The following is a 25,740-nucleotide window of genomic DNA, read 5'->3' on the forward strand; positions in this document are numbered from 1 at the left end:
GATAGGGACAACAGGGAGAGGAGGAAGAGAACAACCGAAGAGGAGCAGGCATACGACGCGCAGAGAACCTCTCTTATGTGAAGGCAGATGGGGAATGGAAACAGTCGAGCACAGAACCAAATCAGTTCCACAGACATGTATGTCCCCCATTTCCCTCCTCGTTCCCTTCTTAGTGAACCCCTGTTCTGGACCACCTGTGAAAATCTGGGCTCACCCTCAATGGAGCTTTGTGGTCACGGTGTCCCAGGTGGAGCGTTTTCTTAAGCATCAAGCTGACAAACCGTGTGTAGGCCTTGAATGTCCGTTGGCTGACGAGAGGCTGGAAAGCATGTGGACATTTTATTAACTCAAATATATTCTTGATGGGAATCTCACACGTTCACCCAGAAACCCTCACAAGTTCACCCAGAATCCCTCACACGTTCACCCACAAGCCCTCACACGTTCACTCACAAACCCTCACACGTTCACTCACAAACCCTCACACGTTCACCCACAAGCCCTCACACGTTCACCCACAAGCCCTCACACAGTTCACCCACAAACCCTCACACGTTCACCCACAAGCCCTCACACGTTCACCCACATGACTTCCTGGTTGGAAGCACTGCCCTGAAGAATTTAATTGGATCTCAAAGACTGCCATTAAGGAAACACTGCTGCAACGTTCAACTCTCCCAAATTCACTAGAGGTTGTTGCAATAAGACTGATCTGTAGATACAATGGGTATGACCAAATAGGGGAAGGCAGAAAAATAAGAGGGTTAAAAATGTAGCTGTAATATTCAGATTTCCTATCTACTTCCAATTCCAGCTTTCTGGTGTCAATGTGCAAACCAGTGACACACATAATTTATAAAAATATTATAAATCTAAACTTAAGAAAACACATTTTAAAACATAGTTTGGATGTTACTTTTGGAGCCAGGCCACGTTTTAATGCAGAAAAACATCCGGAATTATTGTGATTGGCAGCACAAGGGTGGTTTGTGGTTGAATCAAATTTCATTAGACCCTTTTATTTGATTCCTGTCTAAGTAATCATATCTAACAAATTCCCAGAAACTTCCAGCTGTGAAATAGACTAATATGTTTAGTGTATTAGAGGTGAGCCAGATAAGATGACCTGGGAACAAGGGGATAGTGTATGTAAGGAAGAGGTTAGAAAAATAGCTATTCCATAACAGAATCTCAAGGTCACTACTACTTAAAAAACATTCACCAGGATGTATGGGGAATTTCAAAGTTCACTTCCCTGACCCTGATTTTTTATTTTGAATAATAATGGAATTGGGAAGGGAATCAGACGGAAAGAGAGAAGGAATGGGACAGGAATCGGTTGGAAAGAGAAATTGATTAAGACGGGAATCGGATACAAAAAGACATAATGGTCGTATCCTGGCTCCCTAGACATGATTTTCAGGGAAGTGAGAACGCTTGGAAGAGAAAACCCTTCAGAGGACATCACAGTCAGACGGAAATGAATATACATTTTGTATGTGTGTGTGTGTGTGTGCATGTGTGTGTGTGTGTGCGCGCGCGCAGGAGACAACAAAGAAATCTCCACTCTTGAGAAACGAAGGATATAGACGTGGGGTGTGAGAGAGAAACGCAAAGAGTTATGGACAGAGAGAGAAATGAAGAAGGTCTAGAGAGGGAAAACAGATGGCGGAGTAAAAGCTTGGAATGGACAGAGGTCTTAGCACAGGAGGGACGGAGGGACGGGAGGCCGGGTGGACGGTTCACCACAACCCTCACTGTCTATACCAGCATGAGCCCTGAGGACGTCAGCGCCGTGGCGACCATACGGACACGCATCAGGTAGACCAGCTATGACGTCCCGCGCCTGAGCCGTCGAAGAGGCAAAGCTTCAATACGGGACCAAGGTCACATCATACTACGCCGGTCGGACGCGGGAGGATTTGTAAACTATCACAGACTACGAAGGGATAACCAGCCACTAGCTGCCCAGCATAGCTGCCCAGCGAGCCTACAAGAAGGGCTGAATGCTTTCTTTGCTCACTTGGGAGACATGTGACATCAAACCAGGCCTGAGAGTGAACCTTGTATCCAGGTTAACATTCGTAAGCCCCCAGGTTGAACACCTCCCGCTGCAACTGCGTCCCGGGATTTATGACGGGCGGCGTCGAGGTGGCGAGTGTGGGCAACAATGCAACCACTATGCTCCACCTCAAAACAGGGGTTTTCAGGTGTGCCTGCTATGTCCCCTCCTGTACGTCATCCACATTAACAGGGCTTACGAGGAGCTGGTGGGGAATTACTCTGTGTCCACATCTCCAATGTGCACCAATAAATGGCCCACTACTGACTAGACAGTTGTGAAGAAAGCACGCCAGGTTTTCATTTCCCTAAGGAGGCTGAAAAGATGCGGTGTCGGCTCTCAGACGTTGAAAGTTCTACAGCTGCACCACTCACAGGCTGCATCAAACCTTTAGTATGGCCACTACAACATCCTCGATCACCAGATCCTCTAATGGGTGCCGATCAAGACTTCAAGTGGTAGCAGAGAAACCCCATAAAATAATCAATGACTCCAGTCACCCAAGCAATTGACTGTTCTCTTTTCTACCACGTGAAAGATGGCATTGTCTCAAGTCGATTGACGAGACCTGGCGCAGCTTCTACCCCAAAGCCATAAGAAATAAAAAGGATGCCAAATATTTATTAAAAGGTTACTGTTATCTGCAGTTGTTGTTGGCTGAGGTTTTTTCTGCATTTGTTGTTGTTTGCTAAAGTTAAGTTATCTGCAGTTGTTGTTGGCTGTTGTTAGAATAAACATTAAGATTGGAGTTAGTATATAGTTAGTTAACATTCTACTGATAGTAGATCATCTGTAGAGCTTCTGCAGAAACAATTTTGGGCCGTTTTGTTTACTCCTAACTTTTTGTGAGTATATACAGTATGCCTTTTTGTTACTATTTTTTTGTATTTACTTAACAATAACATTTCTGTTGAAAAGCATTTCACTGTTAATCTACACCTGCTCTTAATGTAAGAAATAAATACATTTTGAATTGATGGATGGATGGCATATCACAGTCTTTCACTAACCCTGTTTTCCCCGTGGTGACGTGGCAGTGGAACACCATTAGAAGTCAGGAGTGCTTTCTTCCTGCTCCTCGTCACTCCCCACACACAGGTGCTCAGTGACAGATCAAATCCTGGCCTGGTTTTATATCTCCCAGGGCCCGCCCTAATGTTTAAAGAGAAAACCTCTTTTGATTGTGAAACCGGGAGGACATGTGGTAGCCATCAGACCTGGCTTAAGACCCGAGAAGAGGGGAAGCGTCACCGCCGGCTGTCCCTGAAGCTAACGTGCCCGACCAGGGCTTCCTCTCTCCTGCCTCCCCAAAAACAGAGAGGATCCAGAAATAGGTTGCACAGGAAAGACCAGCTCTGGAGACAGAACACAAATATAGATATCACGTTCTCCAGAACAAGACCGCTCGTCTTTTCAGCTTGGAACACTAAACAAACTCATGGCAGTTCTGCATGAGTGGCACCACGCAAGACAATCTGAGTTAATGACCTCTGCACTATTAGAACTGACCTTCCAAGTTCTTCAGGAAGCAGTGCGGCGTCCCGAGCAGCGACACGCCGCGGCCAGAGCCAGCAGCCGTCCTCCAAGCCGAGGACGTGAGACACCAGACTAGCAAAACACCTTAAATAATGTCAAACCTCTGTGTTTCTCATTCCTCCGCCGTATTTCATTTTCATTCATACTCTGTACGGTTCTCCAGGTTCTCGAGCTGAACATCCCAGTGGTGCGTTGGAGGGACCGGAGCCCTGTGAAAGGGAGTTGGCCTTGACATCAAGGCCTGGGAACTAGAACGCTTCACGTCTTACAGCCAGGATCTGTGTCTAGTGTGTTAGCATTCATGTCTGTATTTTCTGTGTGTTTATGTGCAAGCGTACGTGACTGTGTGTGTGTGTGTTTATTAGTAAGTGTGTGATTGCATGTGTGTGTGATAGCAAGTATAAATAGGTGTGTATTTTAGTCTGGTTGTGCATTCATGTTGTGCATACATTGGTCTGAGTTTATTCTTGACAGTTTACAGTAGATAGTTTACAGTGCATTATTTAGTATGCGTTTGTGTGTAGTTAAAGACTGCAGTTAAAGTTACTTCCCATGGCTCAGTGAGTTTTTAGGAATCAATTGTGTAACCCATTCTCCATCTTTTTTGGAAGAAGTACACTGATTTGATTTGGTTGGGAACATTAAGCTAGATTTAAATATTGTGCATATACAGTATCTATAAGTCGTTTCTTTTTTAATGTGAGGAGTATTTATGCAAAGTAGTTGTCTAGGTAAGATTTGAACATTAAAACAATACAACCATGTTCAATGGGTTTGGGCTGCAGCTCCACTAAGTGTCAAAAGCCAGTCATTAGCAGTGACAGAAGCCATGGTAAACCCATCATTAGCAGTGACAGAAGCCATGGTAAACCCATCATTAGCAGTGACAGAAGCCATGGTAAATCAGTCATTAGCAGTGACAGAAGCCATGGTAAACCAGAAATTAGCAGTGAAAGAAGCCATGGTAAACCAGTCATTAGCAGTGAAAGAAGCCATGGTAAGCCAGTCATTAGCAGTGACAGAAGCCATGGTAAACCAGTCATTAGCAGTGAAAGAAGCCATGGTAAACCAGTCATTAGCAGTGACAGAACCCATGGTAAACCAGAAATTAGCAGTGAAAGAAGCCATGGTAAGCCAGTCATTAGCAGTGACAGAAGCCATGGTAAACCAGTCATTAGCAGTGAAAGAAGCCATGGTAAACTAGTCATTAGCAGTGAAAGAAGCCATGGTAAACCAGTCATTAGCAGTGAAAGAAGCCATGTCATTAGCAGTGAAAGAAGCCATGGTAAACCAGTCATTATCAGTGAAAGAAGCCATGGTAAACCAGTCATTAGCAGTGAAAGAAGCCATGGTAAACCAGCCATTAGCGGTGAAAGAAGCCATGGTAAACCAGTCATTAGCAGTGAAAGAAGCCATGGTAAACCAGCCATTAGCGGTGAAAGAAGCCATGGTAAACCAGTCATTAGCAGTGAAAGAAGCCATGTCATTAGCAGTGAAAGAAGCCATGGTAAACCAGTCATTAGCAGTGAAAGAAGCCATGGTAAACCAGTCATTAGCAGTGAAAGAAGCCATGGTAAACCAGTCATTTGCAGGAAAAGAAGCCATGGTAAATCAGTCATTAGCAGTGATCAGAGAAGCTCTGTTACCACTTATAAGGGGCACTATTTCCAGTCCTAGTGCACAGTTTTGTTTTGCTCTAGCACTCAAATGAAATGCTCAATATTATTAGGATTAATTGAAGTGTGTCAGTGCTGTGTCCCAATTTGGGGCACCAGGACCAGGATATGGACACCCCAGAGATTTGTAAGATGGGGACCAGTAAGGCCTGACAGGATCAAGCAACTCTGAGAGAGACACATACCAATGTGGGATGCCATAGTCTATCCACTCAGGCTAGTATTATTACTGACTCATCAGTCTATGGAAAATGTAACAGTGATTTCCACAGATTATTAAAAACAAGTGAGGATCACTCCCTGTTTGGTTGTTATGGCTACCATATATATATTTTTTTTATCATAATCGTCTGTAAATATGCAAAAGAGGGAAACATGGTTTTTAAATGTGGTCCATAAAGAAAGCCATTGCTAATAGGGCTCTAAAACCTTTAAAGGCTTGTTCATTTAATGTGAGGGTAATTCCTTTTAAGACTCTATGTGGTGGCCCTTGATTCCGCCAGCAGCACTTCCTAGCGTGTGTGAAACAGATCAGAGATTGACTCTTGGATTTGGTTTATTTCGGAGATTGATTCCTTCCCCGGGACGCAGAGCGACCTCCTCCGATCCTCGCCTGACATCTCCATAAAGCAGAGGAGAGGAAAAAAGCATGAGTCAAAGTAACAGCACAGTCCTCCTAGTCCCCACGTTCTGGGATTTACGAGCAACCCGGGACGGAGAGCCCCCACCTGACTGACCGCCATCAATGGAAGTTATGCACTCAGGCAAATCATGCTACTGCTCTCTGCAGTGCACCTGTCTAAGCCACAGCCACACACTGAAGACTGGCACGTGGCTGTTTGGGATGTCAGGTGTGCCTGAATAAGCTGACGTCATTGTTTTCCTCAGGGCAAAAGACCACAGGTAGCACAGGATAAGTTGTTGGTGAGAGTTTGAGCGCTGGCGTAATCAACTCCTACTCTTTGGAGTTCTCCAGAAAGCCCTCCAGACAGAACATGATGACCCTCATGTGGTTTTCACAAGTCGCCTATCGCCCGCAACCTTTGAACTAGTCTCTCGTCCGACTCTGCTCATTCATCACCACAAAGGCCTTATGGTGACCATCCCACTGTTACCAAAACATCTAGAGAGCCTCCCATCCTTGTCCTGAGGACTGCTCTCGTGGGAGACAAACAAGAAAAATGTCTGTGACATCCAACATCATGAAAACCGAGTTGGTCCCACACGCCAATCTATTCTCTGCAGAGTGCAAATAAATTGTGTTGGGACCTTTGCACAGCGCAACTGCTGGCTTGACTTTACATACACTCACTCACCTAACAGGAAGTCCAGGAGCATCTGTAGTTTGCCGCCTGTCTCTGACAGCTGGTGAGTCCTCCCCTATCCCCCACTGGCCAAAGGGATGAGAGGTGGAACTGAATAAGATCCTATATGGCCAAGGACGACCACTGGGAAGGTCATTTCTTAAATTGTCTCCCCGTGGTGCAGCCATTGGCCCAATGCCGTGTTTAAATTGAATCTGAACTTTTACTCAAAACCAGCCTCGCTTCCTTTCGGTCTTTCTCTTTTACTCTCTCTGTTCCCTCTGCCTTTTTTCTTTCAGGGAAAGGGAAACGCACAGCGTATACAATTGGTTTTCCTCAAACTGGCAACCAGGAGATTGGCAGTGACAAAGCAACCCATTAATGATTGCAGAGGAAATAGAGAAAATCCAGAAATGACTTCAGAAAACATGCTTCTGCAAGTGCTTCCAATTTGATGTTAAAATATTTACTTTGTCCACCAGTGGGAGGTCTCAGTTTCCCGTCTTGTTCTGTCTCAGGGCGCCAGTTGTAAATTAAATCCTTGTTCTTAGCATTAATCTGGAATCCCAAACACATTAGAGCGGCCTGGTTACTGTTTTCAGTCCTCCTATAAAAGCAGGGGGTCACGCACGGCATGTCAGGCAGTGTTTATGCACAGGAGACAAATCCACTGAACTTCTAATGTGGGTCAACACCAGCCAGACCATTTGAGAAGGCCATGACAATATTAACACTGCTCTGGTATTCTGTTTAAGAATTAACTATCTACAGTAGATATTCAGCAAAAAGACAAGGGGGTGTCCAATTCTCTACATCCCACATGGTAGACATTAGACAATACATGGCAGAACCCCTTCCATTACTGTTGTGTGTGTTGGGTCCAGTACCTCTTGTTGGTAGCCAAGAATGTGAGTCATCACCACAATAAAGCTCTGAGGGGTGACCTTGGAGCACTTCAGAAATACATTCCATTGAAGGTTACATGAAGGTGGCCGTATTTAATTTGTACACAGAAAATGGACTGGGTGGTAAATAAAGCCAGGAGTGGAGTATGTGTTTATAGTGTCTTTAACATATTGCTAAGTGCATTTCCACCGTTAATTGCTTAATTAAAATGCCGTTTTCCAAAGGTTATCTGTCGGGATTTATTCCATTGCGTAGGATTAAATAAATAGAAATGTAATTACTTTAAAAAAAAAAATGTACTCATTCAATTCAAAGATTGGACGGTTGTATTCATCTCATTTCTATGAAACATGCGAAATCCAAATACAATATCTTCTGAAAAACTAGACATTAAACCAGCAGGAGCACAGCTCAAGAACATACTGCCATCTACTGTTTAAGAGTGGTTAACACACAACCATTCGACCAACAGTATGGTCAAAATCCCAAACTACGGATATTTGTATTTGAAAATAAATCAGAAATCCGGGAAATGTTTGACATTCAATTGCCTGTGTACTTGGATATTGTGTACACATCAAGATAAAGAAAATACACACCTGATAATGTATAAGGATTGCTTTTATGACAATACAGTACACTTGCCATTTATTTTAGGGCGGATAGGTGGCGTTATAGTCTAATTGCTACGGTTTTATCCTGTCCATTCAGCAAGTTCGTCGGCCAGAAACAAGAGAACATTTTAGCCTAGTACCCAACCTTGTTGTAAAGCTTTCGTTTCTTGTAACTGGTACTAAAAATTCAAAATTGAATGTAGTTCCTGTACATCATAATGGTCCTTACCTAAGCCTAGCCATTCTGCAATAGGCTGCATATTACATTGCACTGTTAACAAAATAGAACAAATGGTGTTGAGTGGAACCTACAAATGATGGACACGTTTTTCCAGTTTCATCTTCGGTACTCTTCGCCTCCTCGATGCCGAAACTGATAAATGTTTGAGTAGTTAACGAAATGTCCATTCGCGTTTACTTTCAGGGCTAGAAGATTTAAATCAAGCGCCTAGTCTTTAGTTCTTCTCACCGTCGCTTCTCGGTTACCATAGACTTTAGACAAAGGGACATAAGAGTACGAAGTAAACTGCAGTTGTATGAAACTGATTGAGAAAATTACCTGTTAAAAGGCCATCGAAACCAATCAGTTCAGTCATGTGCAGCCTGTATGGACGTTAATTTCTGCTTCACTCTAAGTTTTCTTTAGAGAAAACCAAAAAAATAACAGATTGTTGAGCTAAAAGCACATTATTTTTGCGTTCCCCTGCTCAGATTTCTCATGCATTATTCAAGGCATCTACTGTCATAGACTGAAATATTGCTATTACATACGTATGGTGTAGACGCTGAGGATGTCTAGCGTTAGCGACGTCTGAGTAGAGGAATTCGCCTCATGTTATAGGCCGCATTCAGCCCGTAGGGTAGAGAATCTAAAGCTTTCTCGAACATGGACTTATTTGCCGCGATTATCTTAGTGTAAATACTGCGTAAATTCACCAATGGTCCATGAATCACCTTGCCTAAGTACTGAATTAGCAGCGCGGCCAATATGTCAGAAACAGATTAGTTGATGCATGCGACGTCTGAGCAAGGGAACGCGACCTCAGGTCTGTTTTGTTTGCAACGAGTTGGGATTTGAGGGATGACTGTAGTTATCACTGTTATCCCCTTGATAGTTAATAATGTCAATGATGGAAAGATGACACTATTTGAATAAAGTGAACAACTTATTAAGTAATGACAGTATACTCTGTCATATATTTTTAAGGATTTCTGTTGTCCACATGTCACTATAGGGCAACGTTAATTAAGCATTGGTATTGTCAAGAAGCTATAATTCGTCAATGTGCATAACATTTTCTTATCAGATAAGTATATATAAAATATATTATGCGACGCAAGAACCGTATTTCAGCTTACTGTATTTTCTAAATAAATCTAAGTAGAATAATGTAACATATGTATTTGTTTTTAATTTGTAAGTTGTATTTTAGGCGAAACTACGTACACCAAATGTTTGTGTAGAAATATAATCATTTCCCGCAACATCACAAAACGCTGCAAGTAGAACTAGTATTTATGAAATAGATGTTATATGTCTCAATTTTATAAGAATTACATTATGGTTCTATATAACACATTTCTATCTGCAGTGTTCTGACACGTTGTGTCCACTCAACATGCCCCATTTGCGATGACGTATGGAGGTGTGGACATTAGCTTCAACAAACAGTTGTTGGACTTGAGTAAGCTGACGTTAGGAGAGACAACATAATCTTTACGTTTGAGATACTTGAGGAACATATTATAAGAAGCGGTATTTCTTTGTTTTTAAATAATCAAGCAAGAGATTGTTGCTCGACAATGAAAATATTTGATCACGAATGAAACAAGGTCCGGATGACGCCTGTTTTTTTCCTTGGCTAGTCGGATGGTTGTGATGCGAAGTGTTCACCGCAAACGACAGATTCGGAAACTACTTTTCTTAAAATAGAATGATTGACTCCGGAAAACACATACTTTGGGTAAACAGAAAGGTGCATGCAATAACAGTGGCCTAGATGTCATTGTTGAGCAACTATTTTAGCTAGCTAGCTTGTTTCATGCAAATGAAATGGTATCGGCTTGTGCTAGCTAGTTCACTTTTGCTAACGTAATGGAGGCACCGTAAACGACTTGTACAGTTTTAGCTAGCTATCAAGGTAGCTGGTCCCCTTAACTAGCTATATTTTCACATCCACCTTTAAGTGGTGTTGATCTGACAAAGAAACGTTATTAGACTTTAATTAAACACATGCATCTATGCACTTTATCGATAGCTATCTTGGTAAGCTAGTGTTACGTTAACTAGCTAGCCCAACAAGTAGCTAGCCGATAGTATTATTGGATTGAGAGACCTAGCCATCGTTAGCTGGAGACTAACATAACACAACACATTGTTTATTGGTTAGGATAATGTGTTTGTCAAAATCATTGAGGGGACTATTGCCTTCATATACAGTTCTGATCATTTGACATATATTTAGCTACCATTCAAGTTCTCGAACAGGTGATTGCTGTTACATTTGTTTGAGTGTTTTTTTGTCCATCTCAGGCTATACATATTCCAAAATGCAGGCATAGTTTATCATCAAACCAACTTGCTTGGACGTTTTCAGTAACATGCGAAATTATATCTTGAAATAGTTGTTTGTCTCTGTCTGAGCACATCAGCATTTTTGTCAGGAATCAGGTTAATACTCAATTTTGCACATTATCAAAACAAAGTTCTAAGCATTTAAAACATTTATATTCGGATTTGAAAAATGAAAGACGCCCATCGCATTCAACGGCTAGACTGAACTCAAGGAAAAAATCGGAACATATTTAGGGTTAGTTCTTGAATCCCGGGAAATTGATAGATTTTTAATACAGTAAACTGACCACCATCTTCCTTGAAATGAAAATATGAATATCGAGGATCAAGTTCTAGATTTGTGCAATGTTAAAACTAAGAATAATGTCGTTGACAATGTCACCAATAACTCGGACGAGATTATTCCCCGCATCTCGGAATTGATGGATGGAGACTTGGGTAAACAAGTCATTGGCACGGAGGCCGCGGACACTTCTCTTGGCAGGCTCACTGACAACCCGCGGGGAGGAGAGGACAACCACCGGTCAATCGAGACTTTTGAAATCGACGAAGTAAATGGAAATAAGAACAACAGTGTCCCAGATAGCCGTGCAATAGTCAGTTCGGTTTTGGATATTTCCACTGACGACCAACCGTCGGTCCCCGCGTTTGCTTTTGGGGAAGGGGACTATGGTGGGGATATGGACATTGGTGTAGACCTAAGCCTGGATGAAAGTGGCATGTTAGAATCGGAACCTGTAGTCCAGAGGCTGTCCCTAGCAGAGGAACCACCTTTCAGCAGTACCAATTCAGATTCATCAACCCCTGGAGTTGTGACGGACAAGCAACCGGAGAAACCCTCTGAGCAGGACTCCTCACCTGTCTCTGCCGGAGAAGAGTCCCTTACTCCAGCTCCAGATGAGGAGGATGATAAACACAAGCATGGCAAGCGGGTGACTTTCCCATCTGATGAGGATATTGTCTCTGGAGCAGTGGAGCCCAAGGACCCTTGGAGACATGGTAATTTATCACACAATTATCATGGCTATATCTGCTTTGTATGACTTGTGTATTTATAGGCCTTGTTTGTGTAATAGCCTAGGTTTTGTGATCAACCTGGGCATGACATATAGAACAGTAACTCGTCCTCTTGAACATCCTAATTGGTTTGGAGAAACATCTAATTTATATTTTTTCCCCCAAGGGTTTTACTCTCAGTAGACTTGTCTTTGGGTTTTCGGGTATCCTTATGCCTTACTTGGCAGTTCCCAGCTTCAGCTCTGGCTTCCATAGGACCTCCGGGCTCCAGTGTAGCCACAGCAGTATCACTTTAATCCCTATGCAGTACATGAATCTGTCAGACCCCCTTGTCCAGATGAAGAATGTCAACACCAATCTTTTTCACTAATGTCTTCAGGCCTTAAAATAAGCCTACTCTACACCTCATCACTTTTTGGTTTTTGAATAAATATATATGTCTATTTTTGTGAGTATGTGTACGTACATACCTTTAAACCCATTAAGTCTATATTAGCCTAAGCTTTGTGGTCTTCAGCTTGTGTAGCCGAAATCCAATGTTAAAAAGACATTGTAGAGTATTCAGTTAAACTAGAGCGGTAATTCCGAACCCTTTTCAATAACTTTACCACCCAGTTAATTTTCACTTACACTGAGCACCACTGAAGCACCCCCTTGTGTGAACTTCACCAGTAAGCCTATGGTCTACTGGTCTTCTCAGGTACCCCCTCATGGATAGACCAAGTTCCCCAGGGCTCTTGCCACCCTTGGTTGGGAACCACTGAACGAGAGGGGATGTGGTAATCAAAACACTCTTTGTGTCAGGCTCATGAGCCAGCCCCTGCTTAAAGGCGTGCTGTTTTTGTAGTTTGTTCATTTAGGGATCTCACTTCAGTATAAGCGTGTGTCCAGTAGTCCCAAGACAAAACACTCCAGACTGCAGCCTCCAATGAAGCTTAATGGGATGACATTTATTATGTAATGTAATTTAGTAACTACTCAACCCAGCTAGGCCTAGATATTTTGTTTACATATTTGTTTTCCGGTAAGGTATTACTATTTAAGTTCTCTTTATTTGTGCAATTTAATATAGTGGTTCAAACTGGAATTTTCTTTAACTTTTCTCACATCATGGGTTAGAACAGTTGTGGAAGGGATATGTAAAATGTCACCATGGGATTGGGTAGAATGACCGCAAAAAAGATTTGTAGTCTGTTTTGGTATCCTCACAGATCTCAGGATTTGATTCAATTTCGATCCCATGTGATCAGAAGGCCAACAATCACTGCAGGGTGCATCCACCTTTAAAGTTTGCAGTGGCCAAAAACACTATTATTTTGCTCCCTTCTTTCGTTCTCTTAAGTGTGTCTGTGTTCTTATTTATACTTGTTATCGTGTTTCAACAAAGACAAATCTCTGAAGGACATCTTTTAAGTTTCAAAGGTTGTACTTTCAGCCAGAGTGGGAGAGATTACATTAGTCAAGATAACGTTCTGCTGTTTGGGTCAGATATGACTGATCTCTTCACAATTGGCTGCATTACTGTAATTATGTAGGCACTGTCAGTCATGTTGATCCTCTGCTCAGTAAATAGGACTAAATGGTAGATAAACCTCAGGTCACTGGTAAATTGGCTTATTTAATGATAATGAGGATCCATCATCTATGGTAAACGAATCAAAGTTACACTCCAGTCTGAGGTTGTGTAGTGATGTTGTCACATGATTTTTATTTCACCATTGGAAACATCCAATTCTAGACAACCAAGAAAGTTTGTGGCTTATGTCTGGTATTTCTAACAAGTATGCAGTGTTCTTCACTTTTCGTCCAGTTCAGTATTATACATAGCTATGGTATAGTTTAAATCTCACAATTGTTTATGTATTTGGATTCGAAATTAGGATTTTGTCTTGATTCAGTTCTCCAGACCTATTGCTGAATGTGTCTGCTACAGAGAGTTGGGGACCGTTATGGAATTTAGTCCATAAACAAGGTGCCGATTTTAGATAAAGTGTCTCTACACCCCTAAATCCATGTTTCCCGGATCTTTCCTAGACCTGAAAAGTGGTCTTCTGACATGTTTTAAGGATTGTTATGGACTTGAAACAATGATTATGAGCCTAAGTGTATTTTAAATCTTTTGCCGGGGGGGGTGTAATGACAAAAAGCAAAGTAATGTCATACTGGTGTAATATGGGGTGTCTGAATTGCAGGTTGTTATTTTCATAATGGTTCAAGACTATAATTGTTGCATGAAATTATATAATCTAGTATGTCCTCGCTTTTGACATGCTCTCCTCACTGACTAAGAAAGTTGGAGAAGCATGCTGGCATATCGTATTTCCTGTTTCTTTCCCATGCAGAAATGTTCAGTGGTTCCCAGCCTTTTTTGGTTACTGTACCACCAGCTGAATTTTACTCTTTCTGGACTGCCCCCTCATGTTACTTTTACCAGTAGGCCTATGGATTAATGAATCTGAAGTTCCACCTGGTTCCTTAGCACCCCTGGTTGGGAACCACTGGCCTAGCTCATTCTGATTACGCATTGGTAGTAACAACTCCAAGCGTATTTGAACAGTAAAATATTTAGACTTTTTTGGCAACATTTTTCAGCTCTGTGGATGGTGCTATAATATGCAAGTTTTTTCAGTCATATTGGATGAAGCATTTAGAAATTACAACATGGGGTTGCACATTTTTGGGAGTATTCAGAGGTGGATACACTGTGGGAATGTATGGGAATTTATGGAAATTGATTAAAAAAAAACACACAAACCATTTAGTATGCAGTGGGCATATTTGTAAATAATGAAATTCTTCCAATATAAATAACAAACTATTTAGTTCCAAGTTGTACTTTATTTAAAATTAGTTGGCTCATCACATGGGATGATTTCTCTGAACAACAAAAGAAAGGAAATATTGAATGATGTGTTCATCTTCACTGTCACTTTCCAACTTTGTTGAGGATGGCTCATTGTCAGGCTCAAAAAGCCTCAAATCTGCCCGGGTGGTCTCCAGTTTCTTTAACCCTTCTATTGGTCAGCCGGTTGTGTACTTTGGTGTCTGTGTTCCAACACAGGGACCAGTTTGGCTCTGAGGTGGCTGATATTGGAGGTATATGGAGGCAACAGGGGAAAGAGCCTAAGTCCCTTCCACCAGGTGGCTGATGAGATATGTTGGCACGACTGCCATATTGCATCTCCATCGCAAAGCCCGTGCTTGGAAGTGTACTCCACCAGACTGCCAAGAGCCTTACCTTCATCCAGGCCAGGGTGGTGCGACACGGTAGTGAAGACACCACAGGCCTAATTGATCTCTCCAGCAGACCGGATGCTCTTGCCAGCATACTTGGGGTATGCTAGCAAAAAAAGTAATGACGTTATAAGCTATATTGTTTTTTGAGGAATTTTAGCAAAAGTCCCCAAATTCCCGGGCTTAACCTCCCATTTAAATTAGTGAACATTTTCCGGAAAGGTTTCGACCATTTGCAACCCCCTTTGTACATAGTCCCCCAATTTTAGGGTACCTAAACTATTTGGACAGGTTAACATTATTATAGTGATGTCACGAGAAACAATAGCTTGGTGCCACGTTGATGCCAAAATTCTGAAAACATGACGGTCCTCGTTTTTGTACAGTACCGGTACCAGGGATCCAACATGTGACACATGGCAGCAAGAGCAGTTGCAGCTCCGCCTCAAAAAGGAAAACAATAAGAGGCGTGAAGTTTGCGTTCGAAGCGGATGTTCAGGGAGTAACTCATTCGCAAAAAACACCTTGCAAACAGTGCCTTCAAACTTTTCGAGACTGAAGGAGGGAACGCGTCCAACTTAGCGAAGTGCCTGAAAAACAGATATGCAGATTTATTCAAAGAATTCAAGGTCAGTGAGTTTCAATTCATGTTACACTAAGAGCGTATCGAAAATATACATGTCATTATCCTGAAATTCAAGGTACCATTATTTTTGTTTGAGACAGCTGGCATTGCTGTGTAGCCTGGCCAACTATGTTCCATACGAAGTTTCCAACAGCTTAACCTCTTAAACCAGGCCTAGAATGTTGCTAGGAGGCCAGACAAGATTGGAGGTGTGGCCTTGCGAGACTAGCAATGGCTAAAGGCTACCGCGATGTAACCATAGCTCGTAGTATGAGGCCACGGTCCTTACCGTTCAGTCTGTCATCAAAATATAAACGTTAGCGGTTTAAATATTTCCGGACTCATGGTCTGTCACCATGTCAGTAAATCTGAACTTCTGTTGTCCTCTGAGTAGAGGTGTGTGTGTTAGCATCTGCTGTTTTCTTAAGTGCATGGGATTTATTGTTATTGAGTTTTTTTTTTTTACAGTTGTATTGAATTGGGTGTTGAGAATCTAGGAATTTTGCTGGTTTTGGTATTGACTACTACATTTCTGGTATCATGACATCCTTAATTTACAATGTAGTGGTCATATTTTAAACTAGGTTGCATATCTGTGTCATGCTATAATTTCCTGAAGTCTGAGACCCATAGATATCACCATATGCTGGGTATCTTTCCTGCTGTTTCTCTGCCAGGCCTGTACTGCCGCTATCTTCAGTTCTTGCTTGTTTCCAGGCCTTTTTTTACTTCAGTCCTGTCTTCAGCATATAAATGTTGTGCAGAGTTAGATTCAAAATCGGTGGCATTGGCTTGACCAGTCAAGATGTTTACGTTTGTTTCGCTTGAAACAGCATCCATGTCTACTGATCTGATTAAATAAATCGCTTATTATTCTTGTCAATCCATAGCTTTCTTGAACTATTTAAACTGTGATTACTGTGGCCGTCCACCCCTAGACTTAGAGCACAAACACCTTTTGACTGTAATTCTTCAAAACTCGTTTCCTCAGTCAAGTTCATGATTTTGTATGCGGCCTTGTAAAAAGCAGGACATGGTGGGCCAAACTCCTGTTTGTTGAGCCTAAGCAGACACTTACTTGGCTGGTGTTTTCAGTTTGAGTGTGTGTGTGTGTGTGTGCGTGCGTGCATCGTGTTTGTGTGCTCTGCTCTTGAATTGTGTCGTGACCTCTGCCCTGCCCTTGAACTGCGCCGCCGGTCGGAATTTCACTCGTGACCTGGGAACTGCAGTCCGAGCCGCCATGTGGACCACAGTGTTTACAGGAGGAAGGGACCATGCCGTCTTAGGATGCAGATGAAAACACCCGGATTTGATCCATGTTTAGTTTAGGATGCCCACGTCCAGAATTTTTTTAATTCTTCTCCCACCTCCATTGTTTTGACCTTTTGGGAACGGTAAACATTCAGTGGTCAGTCGCTGCTCAGTATTGTCTTCTGTCAGCAAGCCGCCCACATACAACCCTTATCTCGCCTCGTAACGATGCAGGCTGACACTCGTAGCGACAAGCCCGCCGACCTATAAATAGGCCCGACCCTCTGGAGACCCCGTTAGGTCGTGCTGCCCCACTGCGACTGTGCCTGACGCGGTTTTGCAGCATCACTCTTACGATGAGGTTTTCTTGGATATTTAACCGTTGCTTGCCGTCGTCACAGTTCATGACTGATTAACACATCACTGATTAACATGTCACTGACATCACATCGCTGAGATGGAAGAGCTTGGGCTTCTCCTGCTTCCTCCCCTCTTCTGGGGCCTTGTTTGGTGACACTCCTGCCCCAGGTGACGGACCCAACACAAATCACAGCGTACCTTTTCCAGCACTTCTGACCCGTAGGGGTCATCTAAAGGTACGTGTCCCCGATACGGGAACCGTCTTGCTCTAGCAATGTGCGAGACACCGAAGTGATTCAATTTCCGCAGTGTTTTTCTCTGCTGAGTGCCCAGTGTTAATTATTGACCAGCGGACTAGCTGTAAATTTGCTTTGAATCGTTTCATAATCACATTCCACTCTGTCTCTGGAGCACTTGATTCCCTGCGGTTGGCTCAGTCCACATCAACAGATCCAACTTTTGATAGCAGCAGTGCTGCTGACTTAAGCCTCTGCTGCAGAGCAACAGGCTTATGAGGAGGAGAGGGGAAGGTCATGGGCCTTTGTGGTTCTATTGGTTTCTTCTAGACAGCCCAGTCAGGACATGGTGTGTTTGCCTCTAACAGTCGTGTACTCTGACTGGCTGACTCTGTGGCTGGCCGGCTTGCTGACTCTCTGGCCGGCTGACTCTGACTGGCCAGCTTTCTGACTGATTGACTCTGTGGCTGGCCGGCTGAGGCTAGAGAGGATCCAAGGGGGGAAAGACGTGCACAGTCAGTCTCACCTAGTCAGCTGCAAGGCCTGTCCTTGTCCCTGGGGCTTTGCGGCAGGTCACAGTGCCGTCTTCCTGCTGTGTGAAATTCAGGGCTGCCTCCGCAGAGGTTTCAGGTGTCTCCCTGACTCCTCCACTAGGCACCATGCCTGGCCCCTGTCAGGAGAGCGCTGACCCAAAAGCGGAGGCCAGTATCTGGCATGGGCCACTTGTTCCTCGGCCCTCTGTGACCAGCGTCATAAGTAATGTGTGAATGACGCTGCTGTCACCCTGCGCAGCGTGGTGGTGTGAAATGGCAGGAACTAGGACAGGGGGAGGGGGCCTGGGCCTATTTCAGACTCTCACACTCCGTTGTTAAGTAAGCGGATACCGGCCGGTGCAGTGCCCCCCCCCCCCTTGAAGTCTGGTGTCCGGGGCTCCCCTCCTCATTCCACATACTCAGTAGCCTGTGACTGTTGGCGGACAGCGCCACCAAGCCCATTCCAGTCCCTTTGCCCAGAACCCTCAGCTTAGTTCTGGTTCTTAGTTCTGGTTCCAGTGTTTTCTCAACCCTACAAAATGGCTGCCTTGCCTTTTCTCCCCGCGTCCACTCAGTGTGGGTGACTCAGAATGGACTTAAGGATCAAAATATAGTTACAATTTAGCCCAGTATCTGAGAACCTGTGATGTTCCAAGCCGATAGTGTTGCAACACTCCGCCCTCCTCTTTCAGTGTTTTTACGACCCTGGTCAGAAAAGGCCACTGTGGTGGTCGGAACCCATGGTTCAGTGGTGAGTAAGTCTTTTTCCAAACAAATCTTGTTCTGGAGGAAGATCTGCCCCCGAAGGCAGAAACTGTGATTTGTTTACTCTGTGGTTGAGAGCAGGACTGGCGAACTAACTGAAGTCACCAGTCTGTGTTGAAAATGAAAGTGGTGGTTATGGAACGGTTTGAAGTTTGGTTAAGGCAGGGGTTGATCTTAGGGTTAATGGTTAGGGAGGGGACAAGCACTGACCCTTGGGAAATATCTTCTTTGAGCATACGGCTGATTTGAAATGGAGACTTGTGCCTTGGACGGTGACTCAGTCCATCAGGTCATTTCTGCCTCAGGCGAGCTGCCTCAAGATAGACATTCATGACAGCCTACTGCCACTCCGTTTCACCCTGTCATCAACACCTTTAGTCACAGTCAGCCGTGTTCATCTGTCACCCACACACAGCATGTAATCAGGTTTGAATTTTCAACTAGTTATTCAAGCCTTTATTCTTTATCCCTGCTAGAGCTCTAATCTTGTGTTGCAAGATTCAATCATGCCTCTTTCGGTCCTCATTCTCCCTTCCTCTTTTAACCCCACCCCACCCCCCCCCCCCAACCGATGACTGCAGGCTCTGGCTACTGCAGACAGGCTATTTATCTGTAACAGCTTGGCCAAGTCGGGGGTCCCTGGAGCTGCTCCCAGCCTCTTCACAGACACTGTGCCCTGCCCTCAATAGAAGAAGGCCGTGTAGAATAGTCGTTGCTGTGAAACGTACTGGCTCTTTCACCGTTCACCCAGCTGAGCGGCACATAAGAAAGGCTTTGCCCCAGGCTTAGAACTCTTGAGATTCATCCCATAATTTACTCTCTTGATTTAATTTCTCTCCTTCACTCTCTGCCCAAGAGGCCCCTGCTTCTCGGCACTGGTAAGTGTCCGCGCACTCTGCTCGACGCTCTTTCCCAAGCGCTGTGATGTGGGCAGAAGGCACAGCGCTGATGGCTGGGTTGTTTGCACTTTGATCCCTGCCAGTGAGAGCATGAAACTCGGAGAGGAGTAGAAAGATGTGGAGGGATTGACACAGTGAGATATTGGGTTAGTCATGAGATATTGGGCTAGTCTGCATTTTATTGGCTATAAATGGTGCACCTTTTAAACAAACATCTGGGTTTATAAACCATTTGTAAACGGAAGATCTAAAATTACACAGCTTACCGTTTAGTTAGTCACAAAAACCGGGGTGTTCGGTCTTCAGTCTGTTATCCTGTAGAGAATCCGAGTCTGTTGATCGAAAGCCCTGCTTTAATGAAGTCAGAGTCATTACAGGCCAATAAACCGTGAGATGCAGCATTCCATTGCAAGTTCAGATTTTGATTACTGACCGGTAGGCCTGTGGAGCACAATGTTGACTCAGTCTACCTCGTGGGTGTCTACTGAAGCCCGATATCTACCTAAAACCCCAGAGTTTCCTTTATTACTATCATGAACTGGTTACAATCACAGTTACAACAGTAAAGAAATCGTACCTTTTTTCTTTGCTATTGGTGTACCTTCTTGGGTTTGAGCTGATCAGCCTTCAGGTTTGGAACTGTCCGTTCTTTAATTAATGGTGAATAACGCCCACGTAGACCGTCTCCTTCCCTGTTGCCCTGCCCGATCAGTAAAACAACAGGGCCTGTTCCTCTACAGCCTGGCGCCAGGAGCATCAAGCGGGTTCTGCCTGTTTCACCAGAGCTCACTTTAACGGCCTGCAATTGTTTTGCGTCCTCTTTCTATTTCCAGTGTAAACCATTGCAGTGGGGGTTGTGTGTGTGTCTGTTTGAGAGCTGGCTGGCTCGTTGGGTAGCCCTTAGTGTGAAATGGTGGTGAGGTGAAGGCTGATGTTTGTTGATTGGATTTTACACTGTGTCCCGTAGGAGAGATTTCAAACCAGTGCAATGATTTGGGGGGGACTTCAGAGTCTTATCCATAGAACGGACCTTTTGGCGAAAAACTGTTGTATCTGAAAGCATAATTTGGAATACATTTCTTAACGGTGCCATGTGTTTGACATTTTGGGCTGATACAATAATGTTCCATGTAGACAAGCAATGCATAGCAATAGTTGGCGCATCTGCCTAGTGTCCAAGGGCTTGTGTGCATTATGAGAGAGAATAAAATGCTATATAGAATTATTTTAGTTTGCATTATCATCCATTGCGTTGGAATTAAAACCGGCTTGTTCGAGGCCTGCCGCCGCGCAGGACTGTGAGCGTCAGTCCAGGGAAAGTCGAGCGATGTGTGTGTGCACTGCACCCACATGTTGTTTTACACCTGCAAATCTCTGTGGTGGCTCAATCGAAAATGTGGAGCATGCTACCTTGGGTGGTGGCATCTCGAGCTATCAGTATCTGCAAGTGTACGAAAACAAAATAAAATAGTGTCTCAAGTCTCCAGCTAGTTAGTAAACCTGATTTTAAATTGCCGTCTGCTGATAAAACCGTAATCAAATTAAATATTTCGGAGGAAGGGAACATGTCAGTCTCATTATCTTCATAAATCACAGTGTAGACAGTTGCAAAAGAAATCTGCAAGAACGGGTTCTTTAGTCAAACACCAATTGCTGCAAATCAATCCAGTGAATGCAGGAGATATTGGATGGGTGTTATCTACATTTAGAGAAAGTTTATAAATTGTCTGTTGGGCTTTAAAGCATCAGAATTGCATTGATAAATGAAACTGGAGCTTAGGAGGCATTAGCTTGGGTTTTGTGGGGATTGTGGTGAATAACACCCCGTTATTATTCAATCTGAATCCAGGATTTGTCTTATTCTCTTTGTTGTTATTTGTTGATTGTTTTTATAATTAGCAAATTATAACATTGTTTTATATTGCTGAAGAGTTTTTTATTAAGTGAGTGTTAGTGTCATAAACATGATCACAGACTGGTGCCCAATAACAACAGAACAGGTTTCAGATGATGGCGGTGTGTTTTTATATGGAGGATAAAATGTTTTTGTTCCTAAACGTATGTCAACGGTTTTAAGATGCAAAGGGGCATAACCCACATTGCATCTTTGCCGGACCGTGTAAGCGGAGCCGGCCAAGAAGTGCAAATGTCACTGACTGAGCGAGAGACTGAGCGCAGTACAAGAGGGGTTCCCTCGATTCTCTCGTCTTTTCACTTGACGAAAAAGTAATTAATCGTCTCCTATATTGATTGATTGTTATTGTACAAACCCGATTCCAAAAAAGTTGGGACACTGTACAATTGTGAATAAAAACAGAATGCAATCATGTGGAAGTTTTCAAATTTCAGTATTTTATTCAGCATACATCATAGATGACATATCAAATGTTTAAACTGAGAAACTGTATCACTTCAAGGGAATAATAAGTTGTTTTTAAATTTCATAGCATCAACACATCTCAAAAAAGTTGTGACAAGGCCATGTTTACCACTGTTTGGCATCCCCTCTTCTTTTTTATAACAGACTGCAAACGTCTGGGGACTGAGGAGACAAGTTGCTCAAGTTTATGAATAAACTTGCTCAAGTTTATGAATCCTCTTTATGATGCGCCAAATGTTTTCTGTGGGTGAAAGATCTGGACTGCAGGCTGGCCATTTCCGTACCCGGATACTTCTTCTATGCAGCCATGACATTGTAATTGATGCAGTATGTGGTCTGGCATTGTCATGTTGGAAAATGCAAGGTCTTTCCTGAAAGAGACGACGTCTGGATGGGAGCATGTGTTGTTCTAGAACTTGGATATAACTGTCAGCATTGATGGTGCCTTTCCAGATGTGTAGGCTGCCCATGCCACACGCACTCATGCATCCCCATACCATCAGAGATGCAGGCTTCTGAACTGAGCGCTGATAACAACTTGGGTTGTCCTTGTCCTCTTTAGTCCGGATGACATGGCGTCCCAGTTTTTCAAAATGAACTTCAAATTTTGATTCGTCTGACCACAGAACACTTTTCCACTTTGCCACAGTCCATTTTAAATTATCCTTGGCCCAGAGAAAACGCCTGCGCTTCTGGATCCTGTTTAGATACGACTTATTTTTTGACCTATAGTGTTTTAGCCGGCAACGGCGAATGGCACGGTGGATTGTGTTCACGACAATGTTTTCTGGAAGTATTCCTGAGCCCATGTTGTGATTTCCATTACAGTATCATTCCTGTATGTGAAGCAGTGCCGTCTGAGGGCCCGAAGATCACGGGCATCCAGTATGGTTTTCCGGCCTTGACCCTTACGCACAGAGATTGTTCCAGATTCTCTGAATCTTTGGATGATATTATGCACTGTAGATGATGATGATAACTTCAAACTCTTTGTAATTTTTATCTGAGAAACTCCTTCCTGATATTGCTCCGCTATTTTTCGCCGCAGCATTGGGGGAATTGGTGATCCTCTGCCCATCTTGACTTCTGAGAGACACTGCCACTCTGAGAGGCTCTTTTTATACCCAATCATGTTGCCATTTGACATGATAAGTTGCAAATTGGTCCTCCAGCTGTTCGTTATCTGTACATTTAACTTTTCCGGCCTCTTATTGCTACCTGTCCCAACTTTTTTGGAATGTTGAGCTCTCATGAAATCCAAAATGAGGCAATATTTGGCATGACATTACAAAATGTCTCACTTTCAACATTCGATATGTTATCTATATTCTATTGTGAATTAAATATAAGTTTGAGATTTGTTAATTATTCCATTCCTTTTTTATTCACAATTTGTACAGTGTCCCAACTTTTTTGGAATCGGGTTTGTATAATTTGTATGTCATTCATGAATGAAAGAAAACCAAACGTTTTATGTGCCATGAAATGAAATAACTTTGGCAGTGTAAATTTCATCTTCAGTCTTGCTAGCAATTGCTCAATTTCTATGACAATTCCAAGTAGGAAGTTAGTGGATATGCCTACTAGTGAGCCTATTACTGGTTAATAAGTTGTTAAAACGGCCAGTTTCAAATGCAATCAATTCATGCGTGTTATTTGTAAGTGGAAGTAAACCTAATAAGAAATGTTAGTCAGTTTAACACAATGCTTAATGGTGTCTAGCGAAACATTCAAACTTGACACTCCGCATGCATCCTAGTGGCGTAGTAGTTAAAGACACCGTCTCTCACGTGGGAGACCCCGGTTTGAATCCAGTCAGGGCAACAACATTCATCCCTTCTAATCGTGGGCCTGCTGAACTAGACTTGCCTGGTTCCTTTTTCTTGTTTTAAAAGCAGGGTTTTTGCAAGTTTTTGTTTTTCGTCAAATTACTCGATAAATCACCAGAATTATCAATAGAATATTCAATTACCAAAATAGTCATTGTTGACTGCTCTAATAGTGAATGTTAATGAAAAGTTAAGTAGTAATGCAGTAAGAGTCATCTGTGCCCGTTATTAATTGCTTTTGTTGTCTTCAAAAGTTATGTTTTGAAAGCATTATCTGCTCTTGTTGAAGCCTGATCCTTTACTTTGCTCGTAATCTTCTGAGTTATCACGTGAAGTCTCCTTGGCACGCCGCCCTTTGGATTTTTCCCGAAGTTGTATAATCCTGTCTATCCAGTGCAAAGACGGCAGGACCAGGTGTCTAATCTTTACATGGGTAAATCTGGGCAGCACCCTCAGGGCCACTGCTCTCCATCTTTCCCATTGGTGTTCTTTCTTCCAGAGTCATGTTCTGTGCATGGACACTTTGGTCTGTCTATATGAAGTTCAGTGAGCATCACGTTGCACTTGATAGCCATTGTTGTGTGATTATTCAAGCTTCTGGCCCTGTGCTGTTTATTTCACATTATTCTCTTAAAAACCCCAATTTCCAGCGAATGCACTGCGGCAGGTGGCAGTGGTGAAACAATCTTACTTATTAGGATATTAGGTTCAAAAGCAGCAGTGAGATTAGCTATCCTTATAATCACGCAAGGTGGCAGCAACAAAATGCGCGCACTGCAGCTTACCATAGTAAAGTGTTGTTTGATTCCTCCTCTGTCTAAGACATTTTTTTTTTTTACTGGACATCATCTTGCAGTGTTTCTTGTATGTTTTTTTTTTTTTTGGTTGTTTGGTTCACATGCTTGGTACTTTAAACTACATCTTCTGAACTAGGCATGTGATTACATCACACCTCAGTCATTTGTTTGCGTTGTTGCCATGGGTCACTAAAATTGTCAAGACGCAGCCATATTGTAGAGTAAAATTTAACCGGGCTAATGACTTTAAACATGGAGTGAAGGCCAATGGAAGGTTTAGCTGTTAATTTCTTGCATTCTTTAGAGATGGTATCTGTTTTGAGCCTTAGTGATGCACTTTAAAGAAAGTCTTAATCAGCTCCCATTGAGGAAGCATAAAGTGGAATTGTTAAATGGAACATTAAAAACAGTATTGTGGAAGCACATGAGATCTTTGAACAGTCAGATTCATGTTAGCAAGTGTGCCCCTTAAAGGGTCAGGTGGAACATTTGTTTCATCTGTCATATTTTTGGATTGAACTCAACATTTATTTTTAAAGGAATAAGTCTTATTATTTAATTTTTTTTAATTACACTGCATCTTCATTTGTTATTGGTGTTTCATGGTGTAATTATTGGAAAAGATTTCTTGGGTGACTGGGCAACTAAAATGTTAATTTGTATCTAACTACAATGTGGTGTATAACTAAAAAGCAACAGTTCTTAAGGCAACAGTTTATTACTGTAAAAACCACGACATGAAGAAGAGAAATACATTTTCCTCTTTGTCGGCCTAGGCGCCCCCCGCTGGTAATATAGAATTCTGTAAGAAATACCGTTAGATAAACACTTACTCTAATTACTAACGCTGCTGCTGGCAGCTCAGTTGTCCTTGTTTACCGTGGGTCATATGGAATGGCCCGAGGCACTCTTGTGTTCTTATATATTTCCGGATTAATTGCGCGAACTGGGTGGCCGTTTTAAACTCTTAATGTAAGTCTCTGCTCAAATCGAGAAGGATCTACGAAAGCCCTCTTTGCGACTAAGTATGTCACAAAATACTTATGTAGCCACCCTGTCTAAAACCCCAAAAATCATGGAGCGACGCTTGTCAACAGGGTGTGGGAAAAACTCCCCGACAGGGTCGGACCCAGGAGGAGAC

The 25,740-nt window shown here is 42.9% G+C and overlaps 1 protein-coding gene across 1 annotated transcript in view; it reads left to right on the forward strand.

The window, feature by feature from the left end:
- Positions 1-9,745: 9,745 nt before the first annotated feature.
- Positions 9,746-25,740, forward strand: part of ppp1r37 (protein phosphatase 1, regulatory subunit 37) — a 45,521-nt gene continuing 29,526 nt past the window's right edge. The window contains exon 1 of the mRNA XM_010872635.5: positions 9,746-11,672. Within this exon, the coding sequence (XP_010870937.2) occupies positions 10,985-11,672 (688 nt within the window). The 5' untranslated portion in view covers positions 9,746-10,984. The remainder of the gene's footprint in view (positions 11,673-25,740) is intronic.

Source organism: Esox lucius, chromosome 1 (genome assembly GCF_011004845.1).
Source record: "Esox lucius isolate fEsoLuc1 chromosome 1, fEsoLuc1.pri, whole genome shotgun sequence".
Classification (NCBI taxonomy): domain Eukaryota; kingdom Metazoa; phylum Chordata; class Actinopteri; order Esociformes; family Esocidae; genus Esox; species Esox lucius.